General features: G+C 60.2%; 2 protein-coding genes across 2 annotated transcripts; one reads left to right on the top strand and one right to left on the bottom strand.

The window, feature by feature from the left end:
- Positions 1-6,471: 6,471 nt before the first annotated feature.
- Positions 6,472-8,175, top strand: CLDN2 (claudin 2). Its single transcript, XM_020795918.3, has one exon. The coding sequence runs from the start codon at positions 6,542-6,544 to the stop codon at positions 7,235-7,237; it is 696 nt and encodes a 231-aa protein (XP_020651577.2). The 5' UTR covers positions 6,472-6,541; the 3' UTR covers positions 7,238-8,175.
- Positions 8,176-11,641: 3,466 nt separating this feature from the next.
- Positions 11,642-16,397, bottom strand: RBM41 (RNA binding motif protein 41). Its single transcript, XM_072981101.2, has 7 exons — positions 16,250-16,397; positions 15,143-15,259; positions 14,433-14,625; positions 13,637-13,841; positions 13,160-13,479; positions 12,527-12,674; positions 11,642-12,314 (listed from the first exon to the last, which is right to left on the bottom strand). Exons 1-7 carry the CDS (start codon positions 16,255-16,257, stop codon positions 12,163-12,165), a joined length of 1,143 nt encoding a protein of 380 aa, XP_072837202.2. The 5' UTR covers positions 16,258-16,397; the 3' UTR covers positions 11,642-12,162.
- Positions 16,398-17,231: the final 834 nt, after the last annotated feature.

Here is a 17,231-nt window from a genome sequence, read left to right as displayed (position 1 = left end):
AGCAGGAACGTGGGTGGGGGGGAGCCCAGGGCAGAGCTGAACCCTTGAAGTCCTTCTGGGCTTAGTTCAAGAAGTCCATGCAAGAAGGGAGAAGCCCCCCTCCTCTTCCCCATCTGGCCCCATAAGGAGGCTCCTAGGGGTGCATGCACACACCTGACTGGGTGCCAGAAGGAGAACAGCGGTGGGGCCGTGAGTGCTTTGCTTGTCCTGCCGCCCCTCCGGTCACAGGCCTGTGGGAGAGAAGGAAGAGGCGGTTGGCTGCACACGCCGTTTCCATCCACCCTCAAGAAAGGCACAGGGAGAGGCCACCCCCCCCCCCGGTGGAGCTGTGGTGTGCCAAGCCTGAGGCTAAGAGGAGCCACTTCCTTGCAACTGGGTGGGAGGAGAATCTGTCTTCAGGCCTGGAGCCAGGCCAGTCAGCTGCCCTTCTGGCCACACAACCCAGCCCTGCCCAGCCATCCCAAAGGAAGAGACCCTGGAATGGTACATTTGTTTTACTTGCAGGCTGCCTTTCTCCCAACTGTCCCAAGTGGCAGCTCTTCCCCACTGCCCCAGAAATCCAGAACAGAGGCCGAGGGTTTAAGGCGGCTGCCACAGTCAGAGAGGAAACATACAGAGATACGATTGAATACCCAGGAGGCCTGGCCAGGCAAGAGGGAAGCCAAACATCCACCGATGACCACGGAAAGCTGCTGGTCCCAGGCTGGTTCAAGGCCTTCATCAATTACCTTTCTTGCCGACTGAGATGAATTGTGCCAGAGGAAAAGTGAACGTCTTGGGGGGGGGGGTACCTGAGTCTTCTCCAAGGCAGCCACTTGCACTCACCAGAAGGGGAGGTACAAAAGGGCATTGCGTTTGCATGCATCCGCATCTGCTCGTTTGCATGTACAGATGCCAAAGGAGAAAAGGAAGGCATCTGGTCTTCCAGATGAAGGACTGTCCACCCCAGACTCTGGTGGAAGGAGGTGGTCATTCTGCCCCTGGTGCTGCATTCACTGAGAAGATCAGCTTCCAGACCTGACCTCTAGCCAGCCAGCCAACCCCCCTGCCTCCAACGCACCTGCGTGCTTGCACATGTGCGAGCACACACACACACACACACGCACACACCCCTTCACCTTCCTTGCACCAAATCCCTCTAGCTAACCCCTTGAGGAATGCCACCAGCCCACTCCAGAACAGCCCCCCCCCCTTTCAGCCTGTCTGCCTGGCACTGCTGCCAGCGAGTCCTCCAGAAAAGGAGAAAAGCTTTGTGTTTCCCACCCCCCTCAATCCCCCAGGCATGCAGATTCCTTCCAGGGAGCTCCGGAGAGGCACTGCAGGGGGAGGGCAACAAAACATCAGCTCCCTGTTTTCACCCAAAGGCTGGACCAGGTTTGTTGGTGTACTAGCCATCCTGATGTCCTGGAAGAAAGGAGCAGACCTTGGACCAGGGCCCCGCTCCCTCCCCCCCCCACAAGCACACCGGGGGGGGCTTTCTTCAGCCATCTCATGATTCCAGGTGGAATCCTTTGGGGACACCACACACCCTCTAAACACACACACACACTCCTGCTGCTGCTGCTCTGGGGAGTGGGGAGAAGAAGCCCTTAACGGGGATCCTTGGAGTCCATGATGGGGGCTCCTGGGGGTCAGGCCACTGGGGCCTCCACGGCACGGCTGGCCTGGGTGGGACTGAGAGGAGGAGAGGCCTCTCCCTGGCTCCCGCTCCCTGAACTGCCAAGACCCCGGGACCCTCCTGGAACACAGCCCCTACCCCAGACCCCAGACCCCAGCCCCAGCCCCAAGGGTCCCATCTTGACCCAGCCTCCCACCCCACACCAGAGGTGCATCTGAGAGGCTGTCCCCTGCTGGGGGGGGGGGCTGGTCACACAGGTGCCAGCTGCTCAAAGCTCTTTGAAGGAAAAGAGGGGTAACCCAGGATTTGCACTGAAAGGAAGATGGTTTCCCTGATACAAAACACAAAGCATTTAGGAAATGGTTAGGAAATCGTTAATTTTCTTGCCGTGACATTTACTTGAGTTTTTTTCTTTGCCTTTGTCACTTGGTTGTTCTGTATTTAATACTTGGATTTAAAAAACAAAACAAAACAGAGGAGTGTAAATCAATGAAATATACAATTAACCAGGCAAAGACTCTGGGATTTAGACTGGATGTGTTTCCCCTCAGGTGGGCCAGGCTGTGGCATTCACATAGAGGTCTCTGAGCAGAGGCTGGGAGCAGGCAATGCCTTTGACTCCCCCCCCCACCTCGCCCTGGCCACTTCCCCATATCCTGGCTTAATCTTGCTTGAGGTCTTGGTCACTTGCACCTGTGGACCCCTCTTTCAGTCTGTGAAAAGCAAAAGGCCCCCTTACCTCCTTTCTTGCCATGACTCCTGGCCATGGGCGGGGGGCTGGCCGCTAAGAGCTGAGAGGCAAAGGGTGGCAAAGACGGGCACTTTCCGTGGCAGAACCCCTTTAGCTCATGCCTCCCCCCCATCTCTCTCTCCAGAAGCCTCTAGGGGCCATGCAGGAGCCTGGGGAGGGGTGGGGGACAAAAGAGGAATCCCTCACCCCACCCCCACCCCAACCCTGGCTGTGAAATCAGCCCCTGTTGAATCAACAGTGGACCCACGGGAGGTTGCAAATGTTCTCCCAGCTGCAGTGGCAAAACAAAACCAACATGGAAAAGGCCAGCACCCTTTGTGAGGAACACCTGGGGGGGGGGGAACGACAGGAAGGCTTCACTGTGAATAAAATGGGTTCAAATTAGTTCTATGAAATCTCGTGGAACATCATCGCCTCTGGTCCCCGTGGCCAGAGGGAGCGAAGCCCCTCCGGGTTGTGGCCGAGACAACAGGAAGGGCAGGAAGCCCCTTTGGGGGCAAGGGAAGGAGACCCCGGTGAGCTGGTGGACAGTTCGACGAAAGGGCCCACCCCGTGTACAGCGGCTGTGAAGACGGCCCATGCCGTGCGAGGGATCATTACAAAGGGGACTGAAAGTAAAACAGCCAACCTTCTCATGCCTTTGTACAAAATGCTGGCAAGGCCACACCTGAAGTACTGTGTATGATTCTGGTTGCTGCATCTCAGAAACGACATGGTGGAACTGGAAAAGGTGCAGAAGAGAGCGACTCAAAGGATGACAGGGCTGGGGCACCTCCCTGATGAGGAAAGGCTAAAGCGCTGGGGGCTCTTGAGTCTAGAGGTCTAGAGAAAAGGCACCTGGTGGGGGGGGCATGATGGAGATGTAGGAAATGATGCAGGGAAGACCTTCCCATAACCAAACTTCCTTGCCTTTGGGGTGGCTCGGCAGGGGTGGGGACACACTCACCTCCCCAGGTCAGAGGCAACCTCTCCAGGGCAGAGGGCAGCTTCCTCCTCCTCCTCCTCCTCCTCTTCCATCCAGGCAGAACTCAGGGTGGCTCCAGATGCTTCCTGGGGGGGGGGCAGGCAAGAGGGAGGCCTTGTGGCTCCCTGATCTTTTCTAGCCCTTAAAGGGCTTAATTGTGAGCAGGACTAAGCCTCTGCCCCAAGCCATGATTTGCAGATGGATTTGGCAAGCCTGCAGTGAAAAATCAGGCAGCCCTTCACCCTCGCCGCCTGCGCAGGAGCCGGGCCCTCCCCCAGCTCCTCCACCGCAGCGCAGGGATGCCTGACCCACACCTCCCGAGGCACTCAGAGGCTGCAGCCGGGGGCTCTCCTGGTAAGTGTCCCCTAGTGGCCCCAGGGGTCTCCTGACCCCCACCCCAACTCACCTGGACCCCAGCTCCACCGCAAGTCCTGAACTGAACCCTGGCCGGCCACCCCTGACCTGGTTCTGCGTCTTTGTTGGCCTCTTGGATGAGGCTTCTCAGAGGGTGTGGGAAGACGATGGGCCGGGAATAGCTCTTCTTCCTCCCACTCAGCATCTGGGCCTCCTCTCAGCATCCAAGCATTGGCCGGGGGTGGTGGCGGCGGGCAGACAACCTGTTCCCTGGCTGACTGGCCGGCCAGCCGTGAGAAGGGGCCTAGCCCTAAGTGAGGGGGGGGGTTCAGCTCCTGCCTTGTTTGGATTCAAAGGGCCAAGAAGAAGAGTCATCTCACAAGGGACTGGACCGAGCCTTTATCCCTGAAGGGGTGTCCAGAACAGAGGCTGGGGGGGGGGGGAGAGGCTGGGCTTTTGCCTCTTAAGTCCTTCTCACTCACTCTGACAAAGTGAGTGGCTGCCCAGGACGGATCCAGGGTCTGGGAACCCACATGTTCCCAGGGAAGTCTGTCTCAGGCTAGCCCTGGAGCAGCCCCTGCTTTGGCTTTCCTGGAGGCACCTGGGCAGCCCCTGGGCTACAAAGAAGCCGGTGGCCACAGGGAACAGGGCGTCCCTCTGCAGGGTCAGCGTGCAGGCTCTTGGGAAGGAGGCAGGCAGGGAGGCAGGGAAGGAGGGAGGGAGGGAGAAGGGGCCCCAGCAAGAGAGGTGGAGGGCAGGATGGCCAAGGCAGGGAAGCAATGGGGGACAGGGGCGGGGGGGGGGAGAAGAGAAACTGGGGGGAAGGGGCCACCTTCCCACTGCAGGCTGAGGCCCAGCCCACCGACCCTCCCAGGGTGCTGTTTGAGGGGGGGGGGCTTTGGCCTCTGCTCCTTTCTCCATCCCTTAAGCGATGGAAGGGAGAGGCCAAGAGTACTGCACCTTGGAAGGATGAGAGGCAGAGAAGAACAAAGGGGGCAAGTCAGGAAAAGGCCCCGATTCAGATGCCAGCCATGGTGCTCACGAGGAGCAGCCTGCCTTCAGGAGGTGCAGGAAGTGTCACCGGGGAAGGAGGCAGCACAGTTGATCCCCTTGACTGAGCTCTCTGCCCCAAAGGGGTGAAGGGGGGCGGTGCTGACTGGGAAGCCCCTTCAAGAACGGGCAGCAGGCGGGCATGGTTACAGGCATCTGAGCAGCAGGCAGGAGAAAGCCTGGGCTGAGGCGGCCGCCGCTGGCTGGCAGAACAGCACCTGCTCTCCAGGGGCACGTCTGTGGGGCCAGTTGTGGGGCTGCGTGTCCAAGACGGGCCAAGAGGAACCCTGGCCTCAGCCCTCAGAGAGCATCCTTGCCCACTGTGCCCACCGCAGCCTCAGGTGGCAGAAGGCTGCTTGCCATGTTGGTGAGCTGGGGGGGAGGGGAGGGGGGAGACCACCTTGAGGCTCTTGCTCTGACTGTCAGCTAGGGAGTGGCCGTCTGAGTCTGTCTGAAGCACCGGCCAGACTCTTTTGAAAAACCCACCACGACTTTGGAGAGGATTTTGCTTTTTAAAGTCAATGTTTATAGAGATCATGTCAGGCAGCGAAAGTGTTATACACCTCCGAGCCCCTGTGGCTGCTGTTAGAGATGGGCATGAAGTAAAAAATGAATCACCAAATCTGTTCATTCAAAAATCCCTAATTTGTTGATTTGTTCATTTGTATGAATTAAGGCCCCTGACGAATATGAATCAACAAAGTTTTAGTGATTTTTCATTAGCTGGACTATAAAACAACTCCCCAGGCATCTAGGGAAAATCATATAGAATCTTCTACTGAGTCTCCTCTACAATCTTTCCAAGTTTGATGAAGGTTGAGCTTCCCTAAACTAGCCACTCAAGGGTACTTTCCTGGGGGGGGCACTTTGTCGATGTATATTTTGGAGGTCTGAAACCCGGTCTTCACTAAATGTGAAGGGATTGTAGAGGAGAATCAGTAGAAGTTTCTGTGATTTTAGTGGAGGGAACTTTCGTGGGGTGGGGTGGGGTGGGGGGTTGTAGGTGTATAACAGACATCCAAAACTAAAACGTCACCAAAGTTGCAGGACTTGTAGAAAAGAGTCAGAGGAAGCTTCCCTGCAAATTTGATGTCTCCAGGTGCTTAGGGAGCAGATCTATAGGGTTTAAAATTTAAAAAAAACATAAATTCGTAATTAATGATTTGTCAACTTTGACAAATTATGAATCAAAACGAATCACCATTTCCCCGATTTGTGACCATCTCTAGCTGCTGATATATATCCAGCCTCCTCCCCCCCAAAAACCCCCACAAATGCCTTCACAGAGGGAGCTCCCTGCTCCTCCTCCATTGCCAGCTTTTGCCAGCGGCCGACCCAGCCACCCGGGGGTCCAGGGGATCAGCCCTCACTTCCTGCCCCACCGCATCCTGTGCCCTTTCATTGTTGAAAAAAGAGCTGTGTGCTGTGGGTGTTTTTTTACCCCTTTGCCCCAGTTATTATTCCTGGTGGTTTTTCTGACTTTTAGAAATATATTTTCTACAGATAACGGGGGGCAAAAGGGCGGCTAGCATTTTTCAGAAGCCATTGGTCAATAATTAATCCAGTATGGCTGGATTAATCCTGTCTCCTAGATAACCTTCTTTCCCCCCCCCAACCCACACAGAGCCTGGCGCAGAAAGGACCCAGGCGTGTGTGCGCGCGCACAGAGACACACAGGACGAGGACGATAACGGAGGCTGCTGCAGCTAAGAAGAGCTGGTGCCTCAAAGCCAAGAGAAAGAGAGAGAGAAAGAGAGAGAGAGAGACTGAGCAGGCAAGGCAGTGGGGCTGTCCAGGTTTGGTGATGGCGTTGGTCGGCCTGCAGCTGGTGGGCTACGTCCTGGGGCTGCTGGGCTTGGTGGGCACCTTGATCGCCACCCTCCTGCCCGGCTGGAGGACCAGCTCCTACATTGGCTCCAGCATCGTCACGGCCGTGGGCTTCTCCAAGGGCCTCTGGATGGAGTGTGCCACCTACAGCACGGGCATGACCCAGTGTGACATCTACAGCTCCCTGCTGAACCTGCCGGCCGACCTCCAGGCAGCCCAGGCCCTGATGTGCTCCTCCGTGGCCGTCTCCTTGCTGGCCTCGGTCGTCTCGGTCGGGGGGATGAGGTGCACCGTCTTCTCCCAGGGCTCTTCGGCCAAGGACAAGGTGGCAGTGGCTGGGGGGGCTGCTTTTGCCCTTGGGGGCCTCCTCTGCTTCATCCCCATTGTCTGGAACATCCACGTGGTGCTGCAGAACTTCTACAACCCTCTCGTCCCGGACAGCATGAAGTTTGAACTCGGGGAGGCCTTGTACCTCGGCATCCTCTCCTCCCTGTTCTCCATCGCTGGGGGTGGCATCCTCTGCTCCTCCTGTCCTCCCCGGGATCGACCGGTGCCCCACTACAGCCCTTACCACTCACAGACGGTGGTGAGCCGGAGCCCCCCAGCGGCGGCAGCCCCTCCGCCCAAGGCGAAGAGCGAGTTCAACTCCTACAACCTGACGGGTTATGTGTGATGGCCGAGGGACTCCGCATGGCCACCTACCGCAGCTTGCGCCTGGGGAGGGGTGGGAGGGGTGGGGGGCCACAGCCCTTTGGGCAGAGGGCTTAATGCACAAGCAAGGGGCGGGCAGGCTCCTCCCTGCTCTGCTGGCACCTCCATCCTGACGGAAGCTCACATCTGCCCCAGGACTGGCCAAGCGCAGCTTCCAGACCGGTAGATGATGGCAATCTCTCTGCAGACCTCAGGGGTGAAATGGACCTGGAGAAAGCATGGCCATATCCCGGTGGACTGAGCAAGACATCAGCTGCCACTTGTATCTCCAAGACATCCAGCTACTAGTCCTCATTGTGAAGCCAACTACGACCTGTGTGAAGAACCTGCCAAAGCCCAGCTGACCCCTGCTCCGTCTGCCTAGATCTGACCCCCTCCCCGATGGAGTACAATGGCTGAGTAGAGGAAACTGAAAGCGGGGGGGGGACATGGAGAGGGGAAAGGGATCTGGGGGTTACTCCCACTGTCTCTTTGGAAGAAGCTGTAGAAATTTGGCAGGTGGGGATAGCTGGTTTCCTGGCTGCTACTGGCATATCCCGGAGCCCAGGAATAAAGGCTGGCTGGCCCTCGGCAGGGCTGGAGGTGCAACAGGCCTGCTGGGCCTGAGGACGTGAACTGGAGCCGGCCAAGCGGAGTTTGGCCCCTCTTGCTGGGAGGGGGATGCTGAGCAGCCCTTCGCTGAGGTCACCGTGCTGGTTGTGCCGGCCCCACGGGGGCACCAGGCACTTCCAGGGCAGCTTGCTTCAGAGAGGACAGGAAAAGGCACAGTGGGGTGGCGTGGTCAGCTCCCCTCCCCCCCCCGCCCCTTTGGGTTTGAAGGGCTGCTGCCTGCAGGCGGGGTGGGAACACTTTGGTCTTGGCAGATGATGACAGGGCACCACAATAAACAGCCAGAAAGGACGCCGGCAGCCTGGAGGCTTCTGCTTCTGCGTGTGGGCGAATCATCCTCTCTTCAAGCACTGGGAAGAAGGGAAGGGCGACAGGAGGGCCCCAGTGCCAGGGAGCAAAGGAGGGTGTGTGTGTGTGTGTGTGTGTGTGTGTGTGTGTGTGTGTGTGTGTGTGTGTGTGTGTGTGTGTGTGTGTGTGTGTGTGTGTGTGTGTGTGTGTGTGTGTGTGTGTGTGTGTGTGTGTGTGTGTGTGTGTGTGTGTGTGTGTGTGTGTGCGCGCGTGTGCGTGTGCGTGTGCGCGCGCGCATTTTGAGGGGTTGAGGAAGATTTCAGAGCGGCACACACAGGAATGCACATTGCACCCCAGCCCTAGCTGAGATACCCGTCCAAACATGCCGGCGCCCCGGTTCTCATGGCCTCAGAGCCCCCCCCCAGGCAATCAACCAAATATAGGGCCATGGCAGCACCTTTGGTGGGACTTCAGGGCAGATGCCTCCCCCCCCCGAAGCACCCCCACTCCTGGCACACGCCCTGCATGGGCTGCAAACACTGCACAGACAGAGATCACTCGTAGGCCTGAAGTCAAGTTTCCCGATTCCCTCATAAAGTAATTTAGATTAACGGAGGAGAAGAAAGCCGGACTCTTGACATTAACCTTCGCCAACGTCAGACCTGTTTACTCAGCTCTCTCTAGTCCTAGATAAGAGGGGGACTTAGGGCCCCTCCTCTTCCTCCCTCACACTGGGGAAATGGAGGCCAAGGCCCCAGCAGGATTCCCACCCACCCCCAAAGAGAGAGAGAGAGAGAGAGAGAGGAGACCGGCGGCTAAGCCTGGCGGTGGGGAGGGGGGGCACACATGGCTCAGAGAAGAGCCAAAGGGCTCCGGTAGGTGACACACATATACAGGCAGATCTGCAGGTTCAGTCCAATATAGGGGTGGGGGGGTGGGGACCCCCTGCTGGTGCAGAAGACACCTGGAGGAGGGTGTGTGTGTGTGTGAAAGGCGTGTGAAATTTAGTCCTCCCAAAGACACAGAAGAGGTGCCCAAGCTGGCCACGGACGTTTGCAAAGATGGGCTGGTAGCCAATGGGTTGCCCCGGTCGAGGCAGGGACACAGCACTCTCTCCCGGCCCTGGAAACCTCTGGAGCTGCAAAGCCACCCAGGGAGCAACTCCAGGAAGCGCCGGCCAAGGACAGCCGGCTGCCTCCTTCCTTCCTCTCTCTCTCCTCCCCCCTCCTTCCAGGGGACAAGGAAGGCCAAAGGCACCCTCCTTGCAGTCCAGAGACTCCCCCGTTTCCTCGGCCGCAAGGCTCAGCCTGCCTCTGGCAGCCTCAGGGAAGTTGCCAGAGAGGACAAGCGTGGAGGGTTGGGCTGGGGCTTCTCCACGTAGTCACGGTGTGTGGGGGGGCGTCGCTCACTTCCTTCAGCCGGTTTCCAGTGTGATGGGGAGCCACCCAAGGCCCATCACGCCTTCCTGGCTTCAGCAGGAGGGGCTGCCTCCTGCCCCCTTCAAGCAAACAGGAGGCGGCAGGTGGGGGGGTGATGGTGGCTTAAAGAACCCCTTGCAGGCGATGCCTCCAGAGAGAAGAGTCTGCTCAGAGGTGCCCCTGGGCTCTGGGTGGGTGTCAACGCGTGGCTGCGACATTCATGGCCTGCAACTGCTTCCAGGGATGCGCTGAACTGCTTCCATGATGCAGACTAGGACTGCTGTGGCTGGATCATGACTCCCGAGCAAGACTGTGCCCATCCAGAGCTGTGGCAGGCAGGTTGAGGCGGCGTGGAGAAAGGGAGACCCACCTGCCCACTCTCACCTGAGAGAGGCTGACTCCCGGAGGAGGAAGGCTGCTTCTCCTCCCAGAGCAGAGCCAGGTGGTGGGAGAGGAGACCGGCGGAGACTTTTCTCCCTTAACCACCCCCTTTCTCTCCCTCCCTCCCTCCCTCCCTCTGGGCACTTGCCAGTCTTGGGGCCTGGAGTTTTTCTGTTGGGCCAGCAGATGTTGGAGGCAAGACGGAGTCATGCCAGAGGGAAGAGGATGGAGCTGACGGAGCGAGCGAGGCTGCCAGCGATGGAGCGGAAGGGCAGGGAGCAGCCGGGATGGGACCAGGCAGCAGCAGGGCCCCTGCAGGCCAAAGAGGGGAAACCCACCTCCCCAGGCAGCCTGGCTTTTGGTTTTCCGAGCATGAGTAAGAACAGGCCCCTCCGGACTTTGTGCTCCCCCACATCCACCCCCACAGCCCCCCCCCCCACTTGCAGCCCCTCTTCTGCCCCCTGCCAAATGGTTCAGTGGCACGGCTGTCCAGCCCGGCCTGATGCCAACAAGGAGACAATCCTGGCCTGCAGCCGACGCATCCGCAGAGGCAGTCCAGCCACGCTTGACCCTGCTCTGGAGCCCCTGCCTCTGTCCTGGCGCAGGAGACCCTCCTTCTCGGAGGAATCCATGGGCACCACCGGGATGCAGAGCCACTGCTGGCAACTGGGATCCCCTTCCACTCACTTGCGCCGAGCATCTGGCTGGGGCTTTGGGGAGCCCTGCAGGGCTGGAGGAAGGGGCAGGAGGCACCACAGCCCAGGGTGCAGGCTCTGCTCTTCAGGGGAACAGGCGGCAGCCCCCCCTCCCCCTGGCAGATGTAGGAGGCTGCTGTCCAAGGTACCTTCCTCCACTCGATGGGAAAGGAGCTCCCCCCTGTGGAAAGTGCATGCACTGCAAGCACACACACACACACACACACACACAGACAGACACAGAGGCTGTTGTTGGACTGGAGGGTGCTGTAGAGGCACTGCTTGGCCTTTCACTTCTCAGGTCGGGAGGGGTAGTGGTGGCAGCGGCTTTGGCAGTGGGCTCTTTGGCCCTTCCTGCACACAAAACACACCCTGTGCTTCCTGCAGAAGAGCAGCTGCTTTTAGGACAGAGCCAGGGAACGGACCAGAGATGCTCCGGGCAGAACTGCAGCCCTAACCCCCTCAGCCCTGGAGCCACCACAGGGAGGAAGCCCCCCCCCAGCACCCCTTGGGCCACTTCTCCAGGAGTGCTCTTTTTGGGGGGGGGAGGGAGGTCTGGCTAGCACCCTGGACGAGCATGACCGCGCAGGGGGCAGAGGGTGATACCAAAGCCCCCCCCTCCTGTGACACTTAGCCTGGCTTTACAGGCCCTGTGGGGTCTTCCTTCTCGGCTGCTACGGCTGCCCCCCAACACAGGAAAAAGCAGTTCCTTTTCTGCCTCTTTCAAGAGCCCCCCCCCCACCTCCAGAGACAGGCTGCAAGAGAAAAGGAGCTCCCCTCGGAACCGGCCCTCAAAGCCCCAGCTGACCTCGCGTCCCTCCTCAGAGTTCACAGGAGGAGAGCACCATCACAAGCCACAGCTGTAATTAAACCCAACAGCTTCGCAATCCCTTAATCAGGCGCTCGCCGTTCCCTCTCCCGGACCAAGAGGGAAGTTTAATGGCTGAAGTTAAAAAAGGAAAGTGGAGGCAGTGCTGGCAGGCTCCCGCTTTAATCAGATTTGCTCCCACCCCCTGCTGCTCACTGCCTGCCTCGCCATCCCTCCGGCCCACCCCGGGCCCCAGGCAGCCTCCCTTCAGGGCAGGGGCCCAGGCCTGTGCTGGGGGTGGGGTGGGGGAAAGCCCACGTCGGTCACTCTTTCAAGAACAGTGCCCCCCCCAAACACTAAGGGATGCCCCCCTCCAAGAGCCTGGGTTCAGTTCATCTGCAACTGCAACTCGAGGATGGAAACCTTCTTTCCAAGGGGTTCCAGTCGTGAGGGGCAAAGGGCATGGGGGCAACGGCCAGCAAAGCCCCCGCCAGGAGCCAGCAACCTTCTCCGTCCACGCTCCGGCCAGGCCATTGCAAGCCCCATCCATTCTCTCTCTCTCTCGCACGCGTACGCGCACGTTCTCTATTCCCCTCTCGCAGAACTGGGAGATGATGTCCCTCTTGGCCCCTCACAGCAGACTGAGAAGAGTAAAACACTGTAAAATGCATGGAAGGCCACCCGCTCCTCAGGAAGCCGGGGGATTCTGAGGACCGGGGGCCGTCTCTGAAGGGGTGCCAGCCGCCTGGGTCTTCTTTCTTCCAAACTCAATGACAAGGGGTCTCCCCAGGAGGCTGAAGCCGTTGGCCAGCTGCAAGGCTGCCTCTGCCGTGGAGGTGCCTGAAAGCAAGCCGAGAGAAGAAGGGCTCAGCATTGGCCATTCAGCTGGGCCGGGAGAGACGTTCAGGGAAAAGGGGCCCCGGGGGCACATTTGGCCCTTCAAACTCTGCACCCCACCCCCACCCCCCACCCCGAAGGCAGGAAGGCCGCGGGCTGCCCTTCTCTGTCTGCGCAGCTGCTCCGACCAGAGACCTCAGAGGCAGAGCACTCACTGGGGAAGGTCACGAAGGCCTGGCCTCTCATGCGCCCACTGAGCAGGCGAAAGCGGATCGGGGGACCGTCTCTCTCCTGGAACCGGGCAAACAAGGACAGGAGGTCCCTGACGGTCACGTGGCGGCTGAGGTTCTTCAAGTAAAGCACCTGGTTTCCCCCACAAGAAGAGGCAAACAGTCACAGGCAGGGCAAGGAGGAAAAGCAGCCTGAGGGCCCGCCTGGCGACGACAGGCAACGTTTCCAGGCACGGGCCACGCTGCTCCCCTCTGCCTCTCTAGTCAGACAGTCCTCCCACCCCCACCCCACCCCACCCCACCCCACTGACGGCCACCGGGACCTGGTCCACGGTTTCCCCAAAGGAGCCACTACTCCCTGAGGGAACTATGCAAAGTGGGAGTGCGAGGAAGGGCACCAGGGAGGAACCAGGGTGAGATGAAACGACCCTGCGGCTGGTGCCCGTTTCCATCGCCCTCTGTGGCAGGAGCCCCCCCGCCCCCCCCCCGGCAGCCTATGCCCAGAGCCCCACCGCTACACCTTCACCTTCCCTGCTCCCCCTCTCCCCCCCCCCGGTGACCAGTGAGCAAGTCTGGACTCCAGTTCCTGGAGAGGCTGGGAGGAGGAACGGCAGTTACCTCACTCGGCTCCCCAGGGGCGTAAGAGGAAAACCGGGGCATCCTGCGGATTTCGTCCACTGAGAGGCGGTTCCTGACAATCTCCTCCTCCGGCACCAACGCCACTGCCTCCCTCACGGTGATCATCCCCGACTCCTGGGGTGGGACGGAGTCCTGAGCCGCTAGAGGGCCCCTGGGGGGCACAGAGCCCGTGGGGCCAGGGGGCTCATCCTGGGGGGGTTGGAGGGGCTCCGCCGAGGGCTGTCCGAGCAGCTCTTGATAGACAGTCTCCAGCTGAGCCAGGGGACCTTCCTTACAGGTTGCAGTCTGTCCGGTCTCATCTGGGCCACGAGAGAAGCACCAGAGATCACAGTGGATCACGCACCCTCCCACTGGGGCAGCAGCACCCTCAGGGATCCTGCAGCCTTACCTGCCTGGGACTCCAGGGGCTCAGCAGGAACCCCTCTGCCCGCCCCCCGCCCCCCCCGATGCACACACCTTGGTAGTAGAGCATCCTGAGAAAGGAGTGGCGATCTGTGCCCTGGAAGAGGGAGTTCTCAATCTCCATCTCGCGCCGGCTCAGCTGCTTGCTGCCTGCAAAGCGCTGGGGCAGGGAGAGGATCCGCTGGCGCTCAGCAATCTTCTCCTGGATGGCCTGGATCCTGGCCTGCGCAGCTTCAGGGGCTGCACCGAGCCCGGAACCCTGGGGGAAGGTGACCGTCATGGACCCTCTCCACCCCCCACCCCACTCCCCCGGAGGAAGGAGGCTCTCAACGGCAGCGGCTCCCCACCCCCATCGCCAAGCCCTGCCACATCCTGTGTCCAAAGCACCAGGTGGATCGATAACTGTGGAGAGCAACCTGCCCTCTGTTTCTTGGGGGGGGGGGGCGCTCTGGGGTTTGGAAAGCAAACTCTGCTCACAGCAGACTGACCTGGTCCAGGCTGAGCTCTCAGGAAGCTGGCTCATTCAAGACGCACGCACACATCCCCCCGGGAGGGAGGCTGCTCTCTGCGCATGCAGGGCTGCTCCTCCAGGCAAAAGGCCAGGGCAGAGAGACGCCCCACCAACACCACCCTAAGGGCCAGCACTGGGAGGGCCCTGCCAAAGAAATGGCGCAGCTTGGCCCCCAGATGAGAAGGCCAGGAGATCCCCCGGGCCAGCAGGGGCTGCCTCACCAGAGAACCCTCAAGGCCTGCTCCCCCTCTGCCACCCACCCCCCGAGCTACCTAGAGCCTCCCACCCCCAAATCTCCAGAACTGGGTCACAGAGGGGCAGCAGCCCTTGCCCTCCTACCTTGCCCGCTGACACGCGATTCTTCCAGAGGTGGATCTCGGCCTCCGAGAGGCCAAGCTCCCGCAAGGAGGCCGTCTCCTGGCTGCTCTCCTGCAAAGCCTGGAACTGAAGCAAGCTGTGAGTCCCGGCGGCCTCTTCCCCAAAGGGCTTGTAAAGCGCCGCAGGGGCAAAGCGGCGGCGTTTGGACAGGCACCTGCTGGGCAAAGCAGCGTCAGGGAAGTGGCCGGAACAAAGGTGGCGGCCCAAGGGCAGCCGTCCCCTGGGCCAGGCCGTCCAGCAAGGGCACAGGACCACGGCCAGAGCCCGAGATCAACTGCAGGGACGGAACACCAGCCTGGAATGGGACGGGCGGCGGGGGGGGGATGCTTCCCCGGGAATCCCACACTCCCCCCCCCAAGTCTACACACACCACCCCTGATTTCAATTTGGACTTAAAGAGACCTCTCAGGAGAGCAAACCAGGGAAGAGGGAGTTAGATTTTGCCCCATTTCTCTCCCCCCCTCCCATTTCAGCCTGGGGCGGGTGTGATTTCTCAGACCCAGAGGGAGCAGCTGGGTCACCAGGGCCGGCCTTCCTTCCCAGAGGTGCCCCTGCGCTTCCTTCTCCCTTTCGCAGCCTCCCTTCGGTTTGGTCTCCCCCCATGGCCTGAGGGAGCCCTGACCGGGGATGGGGGCGGGGGGGCTCCTCTCCCTCCCTCCCTCCGCACTCACTGCTCCAGGGAGGCGGAGGTGTCCAGCTGGTGCTGCAGGAGGGTCTTGAGCTGCCGCTCTCCCTCGGTCTCCAGGTCCTCCAGGAGGTGGTCCTCCCCGGGGCCCGAGCCGCTGACCCTGCGGGCAGAGGGCAAGGAGTAGCACCCGTGTCCGGCCGGGCCTGCCCCTCCGCCTTTGGGGAAAGCATGGGGCGCAAGCAGAGGTTCCTGCAGGGAAGGGGCCTCACAGGGCTTGCCCAGGGCAACCAGGGCTTATGGGGTCAAAGCTCCAGGGCGTCCTCTCCCCCCCCCCCCGCCCCGGCTGCTGCCCCATTCATTTAAAGCCTTGAGGCAGTCCCAGAAAGGCTGGGGTGGGGTAGCCATGAGACGGGGGGGGGGGAAGGAGGGGGTGCTTCCAGAGGGGCTCTATAGGGCCAACGTGGTTGCAACATTTTGGCCCCTAATGGGTGACGATCTACAGTATACTGGGGTGTTTTTTCTTAATCCCTTAATCAGTGGTCCCCAACCTTGGGCCTCCAGATGTTCTTGGACTTCAACTCCCAGAAATCCTGGCCAGCAGGGGTGGTGGTGGTGAAGGCTTCTGGGAGTTGTAGTCCAAGAACATCTGGAGGCCCAAGGTTGGGGACCACTACCTTAAATGATGCAAGGCACCTGAGGTCCTTTTAAAGGAGAAAAGCAGGTTAAAGACATTTCAAACAAATAAATCGGCCCCGACAAAAGCCCCCCCCCCTCCTCCTCCTCCTCCTCCTCCTGGGTTTCTTATTTGTGTCCCCCCCTCCCCCGCATTTATGAACTTACGGGGCGGGGGGGGGAGTAAGAAGAGAGAGGCTGTCAAGAGGAGCCCCTGCTCCTTCTGGGGGGGGGGCTGAAGGGAGACCCTCACTCCCCCCCGGCTCCCCATGGGGGCAGGAAGGGGGGGACCCTTGGACTCCAGCTCCCAGAATCCACCGCCCGCTGGAGTGAAGAGAGCAGGAGCGCCCTCGCCTCCTCCCCCCCTCGCCTCCCGCCGCAAAACCTCCGGGAAGCCGCCGCCGCCCCCCCCCGGCCCATTAAGGGAGGGGTGGGTGGGAAGACCAAGCGCTCGCCGCCCCCTCCCCCCTCCACCGACCTCCTCATGGCTGAGTCTGTCTGTCTCGGGCCTCTCTCCCGGCATGCACCGCGCGGCAGCGCCCCAGAGGCCGCCGGGAGTTGTAGTGCGACGGGGACCGCCCCGTGAACTCCGAAAGGGGGGGCAGAAACGGCGCTTCCTTCCTCCGCTCCTTCCGGCCTTCGAGGGAAACGGCGGACTTTGGGACCCCGCGGAGAAATCTCAGGAGTGCCGCCAGCCGCCTTTCCACCGGACTCCAACTCCCAGAAGCCCTGGCCACTCGCCCTGCTGGCAAAGGCTTCTGGCAGCGGTAGTCTCAAAGAGAAACCAGGGGGGCAGAAGGCGGCTGAACCCCCCCTCCCGCCCGGGACAGGAGGACGAGGCTCCCCTTTTCAGCTGCCAGGGGCGGGGGCTCTCTTTAGCTAACGGGATGGATTCTGAGGCAGGGACACCCAGTGGCCCTGCAACCTCTACTTTCCCTGCAGATTTATATTCTGCTTTCCCTTTGCTGGGCTGGAGGCCACGACCCTCCCTACTTTATCCTTACAACAACCTTGCAAGGTGGGCCTATCCAAAGAGACTCCAAAGTAAGCCCACACCAGCACTCAAACATGGGTCTCCCAAGTTCAGCCCTGTTTTGATTACTGACTGTGGGGAGCAAACCCAAGGTATCCATACACCAAGGAAAGGACCAGATGCTTCTTCAACCCCCTTCCCCCCCAACAATCCAGCCACAGCTCCCAGTCTGCAGGTGCCCAATCTTGGGGCAGGTGGGGCTCGGGGCAGGCAGGCAATTGATGGCCAAGAAAGACTCTGTTCAGACCTCTACAGGTGGGACATTCTTTACCGTTTGCAATTGGCCTTAGTAGCTGACAGCAGACACTGCTGGGTGTCATTACAGCTTGCAAGCCCTCCTCAGCCACACCTTTGCCCGGCAGGGCCTTTGGTGAGGTTTCTCAAGCACCATTAGGTTCAACACGCAGGAACCGAGGAGCCTGTCAAG

The sequence above is a fragment of the Pogona vitticeps genome, chromosome 11 (assembly GCF_051106095.1).
Source record: "Pogona vitticeps strain Pit_001003342236 chromosome 11, PviZW2.1, whole genome shotgun sequence".
NCBI lineage: Eukaryota > Metazoa > Chordata > Lepidosauria > Squamata > Agamidae > Pogona > Pogona vitticeps.
This window is presented reverse-complemented; position numbering and strand designations above follow the sequence as displayed.